The sequence below is a fragment of the Oncorhynchus clarkii genome, chromosome 7 (assembly GCF_045791955.1).
Source record: "Oncorhynchus clarkii lewisi isolate Uvic-CL-2024 chromosome 7, UVic_Ocla_1.0, whole genome shotgun sequence".
Lineage (NCBI taxonomy): Eukaryota > Metazoa > Chordata > Actinopteri > Salmoniformes > Salmonidae > Oncorhynchus > Oncorhynchus clarkii.
This window is the reverse complement of record NC_092153.1, coordinates 87,743,727-87,759,227: the sequence shown is the minus strand read 5'-3', so window position 1 is coordinate 87,759,227 and position 15,501 is coordinate 87,743,727. Positions and strand designations below refer to the sequence as shown.

At 41.2% G+C, this 15,501-nt stretch overlaps 1 protein-coding gene across 1 annotated transcript in view; it reads left to right on the top strand.

Moving 5' to 3' along the window:
* The first annotated feature begins 3,704 nt into the window (after positions 1-3,704).
* The window catches only part of LOC139412705 (cilia and flagella associated protein 92 (putative)), an 80,447-nt gene continuing 68,650 nt past the window's right edge, over positions 3,705-15,501 (top strand). Inside the window, exons 1-4 of the mRNA XM_071159364.1 lie at positions 3,705-3,804; positions 4,449-4,539; positions 4,670-4,836; positions 4,945-5,097. Coding sequence (XP_071015465.1) covers positions 3,705-3,804; positions 4,449-4,539; positions 4,670-4,836; positions 4,945-5,097 — 511 coding nt within the window. The remainder of the gene's footprint in view (positions 3,805-4,448; positions 4,540-4,669; positions 4,837-4,944; positions 5,098-15,501) is intronic.

Genomic DNA, 15,501 nt, shown 5'->3' with positions numbered 1-15,501 from the left:
CCTGGCCTCACTCTTCCAGCGCCCTCACCTCCTCCCTGTAGGTTGTCTCGTCATTGTTGGTAATCATGCTTACTACTGTTATGTCGTCTGCAAACTTGATGATTGAGTTAGAGGCTTGCGTGGCCACGCAGTCATGGGTGAACAGGAAGTACAGGAGAGGGCTGAGCACCCTTGTGGGGTCTCTGTGTTGAGGATCAGCAAAGTGGAGGTGTTGTTTCCTACCTGCACCAACTGAGGGCGACCGGTCAGGAAGTCCAGGACCCAGAGGCACATGGTGGGGTTCATGTCTTACTCACATCCCATAGTTCTTTGGGATTGGGCTGCGTCGGTGGCGCTGAGTTATCTTCAAAGTCTGCAAAGGTGTTTAGCTTGTCTGGGAGCAAGACATAGGTGTCCGCAACGGGGCTGGTTTTCCCTTTAATCCGTGATTGTCTGTAGACCCTGCCACATACGTCTCGTGTCTGAGCCGTTGAATTGCGACTCTACTTTGTCTCTATACTGACGTTTTGACTGTTTGACTGCCTTACGGAGGGAATAACTACACTGTTTGTATTTGACCATATTCCCAGTCACCTAACCATGGTTAAATGAGGTGGTTTGCGCTTTCAGTTTTTTACGAATGCTGCCATCTATCCACGGTTTCTGGTTTGGGTAGGTTTTAATAGTCACCATGGGAACAACATCCCCTATACACTTCCTGATGAACTCAGTCACCGTGTCAGTGAAAGCGTCAATGTTATTCTCAGAAGCTACCCGGCACATATCCCAGTCCATGTGATCAAAACAATCTTGAAGCATGGATTCTGATTGGTCAGACTGGCGTTGAATATCCCTTAGCACGGGTACTTCCTGCTTGAGTTTCTGCCTATAGGAAGGGAGGAGCAAAATGGAGTCGATATCTGAATTGCCGAATGGAGAGCGAGGGAGGGCACTGTAGGCATCTCGAAGAGACGAGTAGCAGTGATCTAGTGTTTTTCCTCTACAGTTAAAGTGTTGATAGAACTTCGGTAGCATTTTCCTTAAATTTGCTTTGTTAACTAGTTGGATATAGAGGGCGCTCTTTTAATTTTTGGATGAAAAACGTTCCCGTTTTAAACAAGATATTTTGTCACGAAAAGATGCTCGACTATGCATATAACTGACAGCTTTGGAAAGAAAACACTCTGACGTTTCCAAAACTGCAAAGATATTGTCTGTGAGTGCCACATAACTGATGTTACAGGCAAAACCCAGATAAAAATCCAATCAGGAAGTGCCGCATTTTTTGAAACCGCCTCAAGCCAATGACTCCTTATATGGCTGTGAAGGAGCTAGGAGTCAGCTTACGTTTTCCACGTTTTCCCCAAGGTGTCTACAGCATTGTGACGTCTTTTTAGGCATTTCCATTGGAGAATGGCTGTAAGAGACCATATAGGGCGAGTGGTCGCATGGTGTCTCCCGGAGAAAACCTTGCTTAAAATACTGAGGTAGCCATTTTTCCAATCGTTTCTTATGAGAAACCAACTGCCTCGACGCATATATTATCGAATACATATGTTAAAAACACCTTGAGGATGGATCCTAATCAACGTTTGCCGTGTTTCTGTCGATATTATGGAGTTAATTTTGAAAAAAGTTTGGCATTATAGTTGAAGTCTTTTTCGGTCGATTTCTCAGCCAAGCAGGATGAACAAACGGGACGTTTTTCGCCTACAAAAATATTATTTTTGGAAAAAAGGAACATTTGCTATCTAACTGTCCTGAGTGAAAGCATCTGAAGTTCTTCAAAGGTAAATGATTTAATTTGGTTGCTTTTCTTATTTTTGTGAAAATGTTGCCTGCTGCCAGCAGAGCTAGCATAGCATTATGCCATGATAAACTTACACAAATGCTTGTCTAGCGTTGGCTGTAACGCATATTTTGAAAATCTGAGATGACAGTGTTGTTGACAAAAGGCTAAGCTTGTGTTTGAATATATTTATTTCATTTCATTTGTGATTTTCATGAATAGGAAAAGTTGCGTTATGATAATGCACTTGAGGCTATGATTACGCTCCCGGATACGGGATTGCTCGTCGCTAGAGGTTAAAATCGCCATCTACAATAAATGTGACCTAAGGATATGTGGTTTCCAGTTTGCATGAAGTCCAGTGTAGAAATTTGAGGTCCGTCATGGTATCGGCTTGCCATATACATGGCTGTGCCTATAACCGAAGAGAATTCTCTTGGGAGGTAATACGGTCTGCATTTGATTGTGAGGTATTCTAGGTTGAGGAAACAAAAGGACTTGAGATTCTGTATTTTATCACAAATCACACCATGAGCAGTTAATAATGAAGTATTCAGGCAGGGCCTTTCTTCTTCACGGAGAATTCTTTATTCCTGTCTGCGCGATGAACTGAGAACCCAGCTGGCTGTATGGATGGGGACAGTATATTCCGAGAGAGCCATGATTCCATGAACCAGAATATGTTACAGTCTCTGGTGTCTTTCTGGAAGGAGATTCTCGCCCTGAGCTCGTCTACTTCATTGTCCAGAGACTGAACATTAGCGAGTAATATACTCGAAAGCTTTGGATGGTGTACACGCCTCGGACTAGAGGTCCATTCTGAATATCTCTTCTCCACTGGCAACGCTTTGGAGCAGCCTCTGGGATAAGTTCAATTGTCCTGGGGGATACAAACAAAGGATCCAATTCTGGAAAGACGTGTTCCTGTTCGTAATTCTGGTGAGTTACCGCCGCTCTGATATCCAAAAGTTATTTCCGGCTGTGTGTAATAACCCAAAAAACTTTCGGGGCTAATAATGTAAGAAATAACACACACAAAAATGAATACTGCAAAGTTGCTTAAGAGCTAGAAGCAGAGCTGCCATGTTTGTCGGCGGCACCTTATACTGATGGTTTGATGGTTTGTACGGTTGTGGCTAAATCAAGTACAGCTATGGATAGAAGTGACTTTAACAATCAGCATGGATCTCAAACCATGCTACAATATTAAAGCAGATTGTCAGGCAGGTTTCTTCTAGCTCCCTCTCTTCCCACTTCCCACCAGTGGACTTTGTCTCATCAACAGAAGTTCTATAAACAGATGCTTCAGATTGTTACATCCTGTGAGAGATCTGGCTCCTTCTTTTATCAGTGGTGTAACTGAGTTGGAGCTGTCAAATCAGTGAGCGGCTGCTCATGTGCTCATTGGGCAGGTTCATTTTGCATGGCCTATTGTCCTGGGTGGGCGTGGAGTTTGCACATATTAGACCATTCCATTGGTTCTTAACATTTCCACCCATCCGGGGCACTAGGCCATGCAAAACAAATTGGCCCATTGTCACAAAGCTGCCCACACCCTTCCCAATCGCACTAGAAGTTCACGATGAGAAAGTATGTTTTATGGAAGACATGACACTCAAATTTAAGATCATTAAAATAAATAATGAGGATTTCTGTCAGTCTAAACGAGATTTAGATTACACCACATGCTCCAGTGTTTGAATTTGTAAACACAGCTGCATGGTATTTCTACTAATGTGACCCCATGCAGCCAATGGCAATGCTTGCGGTGGGTATAACACCGGGAGCCTCTTGTGAATTTGACAGCTTCCACCTCAGACACAATCAAAACAACAGCTATACGGGAGAAGGATAGCAAAAATTTGAGCAAATAGTCGATTTCAGATGATGTTTGCTTTCAGGTGGGATAAAGAGCATGGTGTACAAGTTGAGAACAATGTTTGAGAAGAAGAATCCCAGGACCAGATCATCCAATAAGAGAGGAGATGCCTTGTCCACGGACTTCAAGAGGTTCTCTGAGCTCAACTGTGTTACAGGTACAGGACTTTCATCAGTATCCATAACGTGAACACAGGGTATACATACAGTGTAACATGATGTTAACATTACCTACCAGTTGAGCCATAGCCTACAATGTAACATGATGTTAACATTACCTACCATTTGAGCCATAGCCTACAGTGTAACATGATGTTAACATTACCTACCAGTTGAGCCATAGCCTACAGTGTAACATGATGTTAACATTACCTACCAGTTGAGCCATAGCCTACAGTGTAACATGATGTTAACATTACCTAACAGTTGAGCCATAGCCTACAGTGTAACATGATGTTAACATTACCTACTATTTGAGCCATAGCCTACAGTGTAACATGATGTTAACATTACCTACCATTTGAGCCATAGCCTACAGTGTAACATGATGTTAACATGACCTACCAGTTGAGCCATAGCCTACAGTGTAACATGATGTTAACATTATCTACCAGTTGAGCCATAGCCTACAATGTAACATGATGTTAACATTATCTACCAGTTGAGCCATAGCCTACAGTGTAACATGATGTTAACATTACCTAGCAGTTGAGCCATAGCCTACAGTGTAACATGATGTTAAAATTATCTACCAGTTGAGCCATAGCCTACAGTGTAACATGATGTTAACATTACCCACCAGTTGAGCCCAAGGCATCCACCACAGAGGTCTCCTCCTCAGCTGCCCTCAACACAGGATCGCTGGTCTCAGACACAGAACAATGTGGAGCCAGGTCACGCACTCACACGCACACGCACACACACACACACACACACACACACACACACACACACACACACACACACACACCAATATTCCATGCCAAGCTTGACAAACTTTCCCATTATTCTGTGATGTTTTAGATCAGGGGAACAGGACCTGCAGTCAGTTGACTCAAAGAGTGCCAAACCTGATGGCCCAGTGGAACAGGAGAAAGAGAAGGATTCCGCTTCATCAAAACCAGCCCAGAAGAAATCAGCCCTGGACCAGTCTTCCAAAGCCGTAAAAGAAACCAGCAAGACAACCATTCGTACGTGACTGGTCTGGAGGCGCTGTTTGAACCTGTTTATTTCTATAGAAATCCTGTCAATATCAGCTGACACATACAGTATAAAGTCATGTGTTTCTCTCACCTCAGCTCCTATGAAGGCTGGTTCAGTGAAGGACAAGTTGGTGGTGCCTAGGAAGAAGGCTCTCGTCAAGTCGACCCTGGAGACTGCTTCTCACATTGAGCACATCAGGAGGAATGGAGTGGCATCACTAGAACTCAGCTACATATACCTCCTGGCAGGTGAGATAGGAGAGACTGGGATGGAATATAATGCAAATAAATTGATCAAATGGAATGGGATGGAAATAGAAATGGGATAGAATGGAATGGAAAGAAAGGGGAAAATAAATGGGAAAGAATAGAATGGAAGGACAGGAAAATGGGAGGGAATGGAAGGAAAGGGAATTGGAAGGGAATGGAAGGAAAGGGAAATTGGGATAGTATCAAAAGGAAGGACGTGGAAATGGGATAGTATCAAAAGGAAGGACAGGGAAATGGGATAGTATCAAAAGGAAGAACAGGGAATTGGGATCGAATGGGGGGAAAGGGAAATTGGATAGTATCAAAAGGAAGGACATGGAAATGGGATAGTATCAAAAGGAAGGACGTGGAAATGGGATAGTATCAAAAGGAAGGACAGGGAAATGGGGGGGAAAGGGAAATGGGATCGTATCAAAAGGAAGGAAATGGGATAGTATCAAAAGGAAGGACATGGAAATGGGATAGTATCAAAAGGAAGGACATGGAAATGGGATAGTATCAAAAGGAAGAACAGGGAATTGGGATCGAATGGGGGGAAAGGGAAATGGGGTAGTATCAAAAGGAAGGACGTGGAAATGGGATAGTATCAAAAGGAAGAACAGGGAATTGGGATCGAATGGGGGGAAAGGGAAATGGGATAGTATCAAAAGGAAGGACATGGAAATGGGATAGTATCAAAAGGAAGGATGTGGAAATGGGATAGTATCAAAAGGAAGAACAGGGAATTGGGATCGAATGGGGGGAATGGGAAATGGGATAGTATCAAAAGGAAGGACAGGGAAATGGGTTAGTATCAAAAGGAAGGACATGGAAATGGGATAGTATCAAAAGGAAGGACAGGGAAATGGGTTAGTATCAAAAGGAAGGACATGGAAATGGGATAGTATCAAAAGGAAGGACATGGAAATGGGATAGTATCAAAAGGAAGGACGTGGAAATGGGGGGGAAAGGGAAATGGGATCGTATCAAAAGGAAGGAAATGGGATAGTATCAAAAGGAAGGACATGGAATAGGGGTAGTATCAAAAGGAAGGATGTGGAAAAGGGATAGTATCAAAAGGAAGGACATGGAAATGGGATAGTATCAAAAGGAAGGACGTGGAAAAGGGATAGAATCAAAAGGAAGGACGTGGAAATGGGATAGTATCAAAAGGAAGGACGTGGAAATGGGATAGTATCAAAAAGAAGGACATAGAAATGGGATAGTATCAAAAGGAAACACAGGGAAATGGGATAGTATCAAAAGGAAGGACATGGAAATTGGATAGTATCAAAAGGAAGGACGTGGAAATGGGATAGTATCAAAAAGAAGGACATAGAAATGGGATAGTATCAAAAGGAAACACAGGGAAATGGGATAGTATCAAAAGGAAGGACATGGAAATGGGATAGTATCAAAAGGAAACACAGGGAAATGAGATAGTATCAAAAGGAAGGACGTGGAAAAGGGATAGTATCAAAAGGAAGAACAGGGAAAAGGGATAGTATCAAAAGGAAGGACATGGAAATGGGATAGTATCAAAAGGAAGGACGTGGAAATGGGATAGTATCAAAAAGAAGGACATAGAAATGGGATAGTATCAAAAGGAAACACAGGGAAATGGGATAGTATCAAAAGGAAGGACATGGAAATGGGATAGTATCAAAAGGAAACACAGGGAAATGGGATAGTATCAAAAGGAAGGACGTGGAAAAGGGATAGTATCAAAAGGAAGGACATGGAAATGGGATAGTATCAAAAGGAAGTACAGGAAAATAGGATAGTATCAAAAGGAAGGACATGGAAATGGGATATTATCAAAAGGAAGGACAGGGAAATGGGTTAGTATCAAAAGGAAGGACATGGAAATGGGATAGTATCAAAAGGAAGGACGTGGAAATGGGGGGGAAAGGGAAATGGGATATTATCAAAAGGAAGAACATGGAAATGGGTTAGTATCAAAAGGAAGGACATGGAAATGGGTTAGTATCAAAAGGAAGGACAGGGAAATGGGTTAGTATCAAAAGGAAGGACATGGAAATGGGATAGTATCAAAATGAAGGACGTGGAAATGGGGGGGAAAGGGAAATGGGATCGTATCAAAAGGAAGGAAATGGGATAGTATCAAAAGGAAGGACATGGAATAGGGATAGTATCAAAAGGAAGGACATGGAATAGGGATAGTATCAAAAGGAAGGATGTGGAAAAGGGATAGTATCAAAAGGAAGGACATGGAAATGGGATAGTATCAAAAGGAAGGACGTGGAAAAGGGATAGTATCAAAATGAAGGACATGGAAATGGGATAGTATCAAAAGGAAGGACAGGGAATTGGGATCGAATGGGGGGAAAGGGAAATTGGATAGTATCAAAAGGAAGGACATGGAAATGGGATAGTATCAAAAGGAAGGACAGAGAAATGGGATAGTATCAAAAGGAAGGACAGGGAAATGGGATAGTATCAAAAGGAAGGACATGGAAATGGGATAGTATCAAAAGGAAGCACAGGGAAATTGGTTAGTATCAAAAGGAAGGAAATGGGATAGTATCAAAAGGAAGGACATGGAAATGGGATAGTATCAAAAGGAAACACAGGGAAATGGGATAGTATCAAAAGGAAGAACATGGAATTGGGATCGAATGGGGGGAATGGGAAATGGGATAGTATCAAAAGGAAGGACATGGAAATGGGATAGTATCAAAAGGAAGGACATGGAAATGGGATAGTATCAAAAGGAAGGACATGGAAATGGGATAGTATCAAAAGGAAGGACGTGGAAATGGGGGGGAAAGGGAAATGGGATCGTATCAAAAGGAAGGAAATAGGATAGTATCAAAAGGAAGGACATGGAATAGGGATAGTATCAAAAGGAAGGATGTGGAAAAGGGATAGTATCAAAAGGAAGGACATGGAAATGGGATAGTATCAAAAGGAAGGACGTGGAAAAGGGATAGTATCAAAAGGAAGGACATGGAAATGGGATAGTATCAAAAGGAAACACAAGGAAATGGGATAGTATCAAAAGGAAGGACATGGAAATGGGATAGTATCAAAAGGAAGGACGTGGAAAAGGGATAGTATCAAAAGGAATGACATGGAAATGGGATAGTATCAAAAGGAAGGACATGGAAAAGGGATAGTATCAAAAGGAAGGACATAGAAATGGGATAGTATCAAAAGGAAACACAGGGAAATGGGATAGTATCAAAAGGAAGGACATGGAAATGGGATAGTATCAAAAGGAAACACAGGGAAATGGGATAGTATCAAAAGGAAGGACGTGGAAAAGGGATAGTATCAAAAGGAAGGACATGGAAATGGGATAGTATCAAAAGGAAACACAGGGAAATGGGATAGTATCAAAAGGAAGGACATGGAAATGGGATAGTGTCAAAAGGAAGGACGTGGAAAAGGGATAGTATCAAAAGGAAGGACATGGAAATGGGATAGTATCAAAAGGAAGGACGTGGAAATGGGATAGTATCAAAATTAAGGACAGGGAATTGGGATCGAATTGGGGGAAAGGGAAATGGGATAGTATCAAAAGGAAGGACATGGAAAAGGGATAGTATCAAAAGGAAGGACATGGAAATGGGATAGTATCAAAAGGAAGGACATGGAAATGGGATAGTATCAAAAGGAAGGACGTGGAAATGGGATAGTATCAAAAGGAAGGACAGGGAATTGGGATCGAATGGGGGGAAAGGGAAATTGGATAGTATCAAAAGGAAGGACATGGAAATGGGATAGTATCAAAAGGAAGGACAGGGAAATGGGATAGTATCAAAAGGAAGGACAGGGAAATGGGATAGTATCAAAAGGAAGGACAGGGAAATGGGATAGTATCAAAAGGAAGGACATGGAAATGTGATAGTATCAAAAGGAAGCAAAGGGAAATTGGTTAGTATCAAAAGGAAGGAAATGGGATAGTATCAAAAGGAAGGACATGGAAATGGGATAGTATCAAAAGGAAACACAGGGAAATGGGATAGTATCAAAAGGAAGGACATGGAAAAGGGATAGTATCAAAAGGAAGGACGTGGAAATGGGATAGTATCAAAAGGAAGAACAGGGAATTGGGATCGAATGGGGGGAATGGGAAATGGGATAGTATCAAAAGGAAGGACATGGAAATGGGATAGTATCAAAAGGAAGGACATGGAAATGGGATAGTATCAAAAGGAAGGACATGGAAATGGGATAGTTTTAAAAGGAAGGACGTGGAAATGGGATAGTATCAAAAGGAAGGACGTGGAAATGGGGGGGAAAGGGAAATGTGTTCTTATCAAAAGGAAGGAAATGGGATAGTATCAAAAGGAAGGACATGGAAATGGGATAGTATCAAAAGGAAGGACATGGAAATGGGATAGTATCAAAATGAAGGACATGGAAATGGGATAGTATCAAAAGGAAGGACGTGGAAATGGGGGGGAAAGGGAAATGGGATCGTATCAAAAGGAAGGAAATCGGATAGTATCAAAAGGAAGGACATGGAAATGGGATAGTATCAAAAGGAAACACAGGGAAATTGGATAGTATCAAAAGGAAGGACATGGAAATGGGATAGTATCAAAAGGAAGGACATGGAAATGGGGGGGAAAGGGAAATGGGATAGTATCAAAAGGAAGAACATGGAAATGGGATAGTATCAAAAGGAAACACAGGGAAATGGGATAGTATCAAAAGGAAGGACATGGAAATGGGATAGTATCAAAAGGAAAGACAGGGAAATGGGATAGTATCAAAAGGAAGGACAGGGAAATGGGATAGTATCAAAAGGAAGGACAGGGAAATGGGATAGTATCAAAAGGAAGGACATGGAAATGTGATAGTATCAAAAGGAAGCAAAGGGAAATTGGTTAGTATCAAAAGGAAGGAAATGGGATAGTATCAAAAGGAAGGACATGGAAATGGGATAGTATCAAAAGGAAACACAGGGAAATGGGATAGTATCAAAAGGAAGGACATGGAAAAGGGATAGTATCAAAAGGAAGGACGTGGAAATGGGATAGTATCAAAAGGAAGAACAGGGAATTGGGATCGAATGGGGGGAATGGGAAATGGGATAGTATCAAAAGGAAGGACATGGAAATGGGATAGTATCAAAAGGAAGGACATGGAAATGGGATAGTATCAAAAGGAAGGACATGGAAATGGGATAGTTTTAAAAGGAAGGACGTGGAAATGGGATAGTATCAAAAGGAAGGATGTGGAAATGGGGGGGAAAGGGAAATGTGTTCTTATCAAAAGGAAGGAAATGGGATAGTATCAAAAGGAAGGACATGGAAATGGGATAGTATCAAAAGGAAGGACATGGAAATGGGATAGTATCAAAATGAAGGACATGGAAATGGGATAGTATCAAAAGGAAGGACGTGGAAATGGGGGGGAAAGGGAAATGGGATCGTATCAAAAGGAAGGAAATCGGATAGTATCAAAAGGAAGGACATGGAAATGGGATAGTATCAAAAGGAAACACAGGGAAATTGGATAGTATCAAAAGGAAGGACATGGAAATGGGATAGTATCAAAAGGAAGGACATGGAAATGGGGGGGAAAGGGAAATGGGATAGTATCAAAAGGAAGAACATGGAAATGGGATAGTATCAAAAGGAAACACAGGGAAATGGGATAGTATCAAAAGGAAGGACATGGAAATGGGATAGTATCAAAAGGAAAGACATGGAAATGGGATAGTATCAAAAGGAAGGACATGGAAATGGGATAGTATCAAAAGGAAGGACATGGAAATGGGATAGTATCAAAAGGAAGCACAGGGAAATTGGGATCGAATGGGGGGAAAGGGAAATGGGATAGTATCAAAAGGAAGGACATGGAAATGGGATAGTATCAAAAAGAAGGACGTGGAAATGGGATAGTATCAAAAAGAAGGACATAGAAATGGGATAGTATCAAAAGGAAACACAGGGAAATGGGATAGTATCAAAAGGAAGGACATGGAAATTGGATAGTATCAAAAGGAAGGACGTGGAAATGGGATAGTATCAAAAAGAAGGACATAGAAATGGGATAGTATCAAAAGGAAACACAGGGAAATGGGATAGTATCAAAAGGAAGGACATGGAAATGGGATAGTATCAAAAGGAAACACAGGGAAATGGGATAGTATCAAAAGGAAGGACGTGGAAAAGGGATAGTATCAAAAGGAAGAACAGGGAAAAGGGATAGTATCAAAAGGAAGGACATGGAAATGGGATAGTATCAAAAGGAAGGACGTGGAAATGGGATAGTATCAAAAAGAAGGACATAGAAATGGGATAGTATCAAAAGGAAACACAGGGAAATGGGATAGTATCAAAAGGAAGGACATGGAAATGGGATAGTATCAAAAGGAAACACAGGGAAATGGGATAGTATCAAAAGGAAGGACGTGGAAAAGGGATAGTATCAAAAGGAAGGACATGGAAATGGGATAGTATCAAAAGGAAGTACAGGAAAATAGGATAGTATCAAAAGGAAGGACATGGAAATGGGATATTATCAAAAGGAAGGACAGGGAAATGGGTTAGTATCAAAAGGAAGGACATGGAAATGGGATAGTATCAAAAGGAAGGACGTGGAAATGGGGGGGAAAGGGAAATGGGATATTATCAAAAGGAAGAACATGGAAATGGGTTAGTATCAAAAGGAAGGACATGGAAATGGGTTAGTATCAAAAGGAAGGACAGGGAAATGGGTTAGTATCAAAAGGAAGGACATGGAAATGGGATAGTATCAAAATGAAGGACGTGGAAATGGGGGGGAAAGGGAAATGGGATCGTATCAAAAGGAAGGAAATGGGATAGTATCAAAAGGAAGGACATGGAATAGGGATAGTATCAAAAGGAAGGATGTGGAAAAGGGATAGTATCAAAAGGAAGGACATGGAAATGGGATAGTATCAAAAGGAAGGACGTGGAAAAGGGATAGTATCAAAATGAAGGACATGGAAATGGGATAGTATCAAAAGGAAGGACAGGGAATTGGGATCGAATGGGGGGAAAGGGAAATTGGATAGTATCAAAAGGAAGGACATGGAAATGGGATAGTATCAAAAGGAAGGACAGAGAAATGGGATAGTATCAAAAGGAAGGACAGGGAAATGGGATAGTATCAAAAGGAAGGACATGGAAATGGGATAGTATCAAAAGGAAGCACAGGGAAATTGGTTAGTATCAAAAGGAAGGAAATGGGATAGTATCAAAAGGAAGGACATGGAAATGGGATAGTATCAAAAGGAAACACAGGGAAATGGGATAGTATCAAAAGGAAGAACATGGAATTGGGATCGAATGGGGGGAATGGGAAATGGGATAGTATCAAAAGGAAGGACATGGAAATGGGATAGTATCAAAAGGAAGGACATGGAAATGGGATAGTATCAAAAGGAAGGACATGGAAATGGGATAGTATCAAAAGGAAGGACGTGGAAATGGGGGGGAAAGGAAATGGGATCGTATCAAAAGGAAGGAAATAGGATAGTATCAAAAGGAAGGACATGGAATAGGGATAGTATCAAAAGGAAGGATGTGGAAAAGGGATAGTATCAAAAGGAAGGACATGGAAATGGGATAGTATCAAAAGGAAGGACGTGGAAAAGGGATAGTATCAAAAGGAAGGACATGGAAATGGGATAGTATCAAAAGGAAACACAAGGAAATGGGATAGTATCAAAAGGAAGGACATGGAAATGGGATAGTATCAAAAGGAAGGACGTGGAAAAGGGATAGTATCAAAAGGAATGACATGGAAATGGGATAGTATCAAAAGGAAGGACATGGAAAAGGGATAGTATCAAAAGGAAGGACATAGAAATGGGATAGTATCAAAAGGAAACACAGGGAAATGGGATAGTATCAAAAGGAAGGACATGGAAATGGGATAGTATCAAAAGGAAACACAGGGAAATGGGATAGTATCAAAAGGAAGGACATGGAAATGGGATAGTATCAAAAGGAAGGACGTGGAAAAGGGATAGTATCAAAAGGAAGGACATGGAAATGGGATAGTATCAAAAGGAAGGACGTGGAAATGGGATAGTATCAAAATTAAGGACAGGGAATTGGGATCGAATGGGGGGAAAGGGAAATGGGATAGTATCAAAAGGAAGGACATGGAAAAGGGATAGTATCAAAAGGAAGGACATGGAAATGGGATAGTATCAAAAGGAAGGACATGGAAATGGGATAGTATCAAAAGGAAGGACGTGGAAATGGGATAGTATCAAAAGGAAGGACAGGGAATTGGGATCGAATGGGGGGAAAGGGAAATTGGATAGTATCAAAAGGAAGGACATGGAAATGGGATAGTATCAAAAGGAAGGACAGGGAAATGGGATAGTATCAAAAGGAAGGACAGGGAAATGGGATAGTATCAAAAGGAAGGACAGGGAAATGGGATAGTATCAAAAGGAAGGACATGGAAATGTGATAGTATCAAAAGGAAGCAAAGGGAAATTGGTTAGTATCAAAAGGAAGGAAATGGGATAGTATCAAAAGGAAGGACATGGAAATGGGATAGTATCAAAAGGAAACACAGGGAAATGGGATAGTATCAAAAGGAAGGACATGGAAAAGGGATAGTATCAAAAGGAAGGACGTGGAAATGGGATAGTATCAAAAGGAAGAACAGGGAATTGGGATCGAATGGGGGGAATGGGAAATGGGATAGTATCAAAAGGAAGGACATGGAAATGGGATAGTATCAAAAGGAAGGACATGGAAATGGGATAGTATCAAAAGGAAGGACATGGAAATGGGATAGTTTTAAAAGGAAGGACGTGGAAATGGGATAGTATCAAAAGGAAGGACGTGGAAATGGGGGGGAAAGGGAAATGTGTTCTTATCAAAAGGAAGGAAATGGGATAGTATCAAAAGGAAGGACATGGAAATGGGATAGTATCAAAAGGAAGGACATGGAAATGGGATAGTATCAAAATGAAGGACATGGAAATGGGATAGTATCAAAAGGAAGGACGTGGAAATGGCGGGGAAAGGGAAATGGGATCGTATCAAAAGGAAGGAAATCGGATAGTATCAAAAGGAAGGACATGGAAATGGGATAGTATCAAAAGGAAACACAGGGAAATTGGATAGTATCAAAAGGAAGGACATGGAAATGGGATAGTATCAAAAGGAAGGACATGGAAATGGGGGGGAAAGGGAAATGGGATAGTATCAAAAGGAAGAACATGGAAATGGGATAGTATCAAAAGGAAACACAGGGAAATGGGATAGTATCAAAAGGAAGGACATGGAAATGGGATAGTATCAAAAGGAAAGACATGGAAATGGGATAGTATCAAAAGGAAGGACATGGAAATGGGATAGTATCAAAAGGAAGGACATGGAAATGGGATAGTATCAAAAGGAAGCACAGGGAAATTGGGATCGAATGGGGGGAAAGGGAAATGGGATAGTATCAAAAGGAAGGACATGGAAATGGGATAGTATCAAAAGGAAGGAGAGGGAAGTGGGATAGTATCAAAAGGAAGAACAGGGAAATGGGATAGTATCAAAAGGAAGGACATGGAAATGGGATAGTATCAAAAGGAAGGACATGGAAATGGGATAGTATCAAAAGGAAACACAGGGAAATGGGATAGTATCAAAAGGAAGGACATGGAAATGGGATAGTATCAAAAGGAAGGACATGGAAATGGGATAGTATCAAAAGGAAGGACGTGGAAATGGGGGGGAAAGGGAAATGGGATCGTATCAAAAGGAAGGAAATGGGATAGTATCAAAAGGAAGGACATGGAAATGGGATAGTATCAAAAGGAAACACAGGGAAATTGGATAGTATCAAAAGGAAGGACATGGAAATGGGATAGTATCAAAAGGAAGGACATGGAAATGGGGGGAAAGGGAAATGGGATAGTTTCAAAAGGAAGAACATGGAAATGGGATAGTATCAAAAGGAAACACAGGGAAATGGGATAGTATCAAAAGGAAGGACATGGAAATGGGATAGTATCAAAAGGAAGGACATGGAAATGGGATAGTATCAAAAGGAAGGACACGGAAATGGGATAGTATCAAAAGGAAGCACAGGGAAATTGGTTAGTATCAAAAGGAAGGACATGGAAATGGGATAGTATCAAAAGGAAGGACATGGAAATGGGATAGTATCAAAAGGAAGGACACGGAAATGGGATAGTATCAAAAGGAAGGACATGGAAATGGGATAGTATCAAAAGGAAGAACAGGGAAATGGGATAGTATCAAAAGGAAGGACATGGAAATGGGATAGTATCAAAAGGAAACACAGGGAAATGGGATAGTATCAAAAGGAAGGACGTGGAAATGGGATAGTATCAAAAGGAAGTACAGGAAAATAGGATAGTATCAAAAGGAAGGACATGGAAATGGGATATTATCAAAAGGAAGGACATGGAAATGGGTT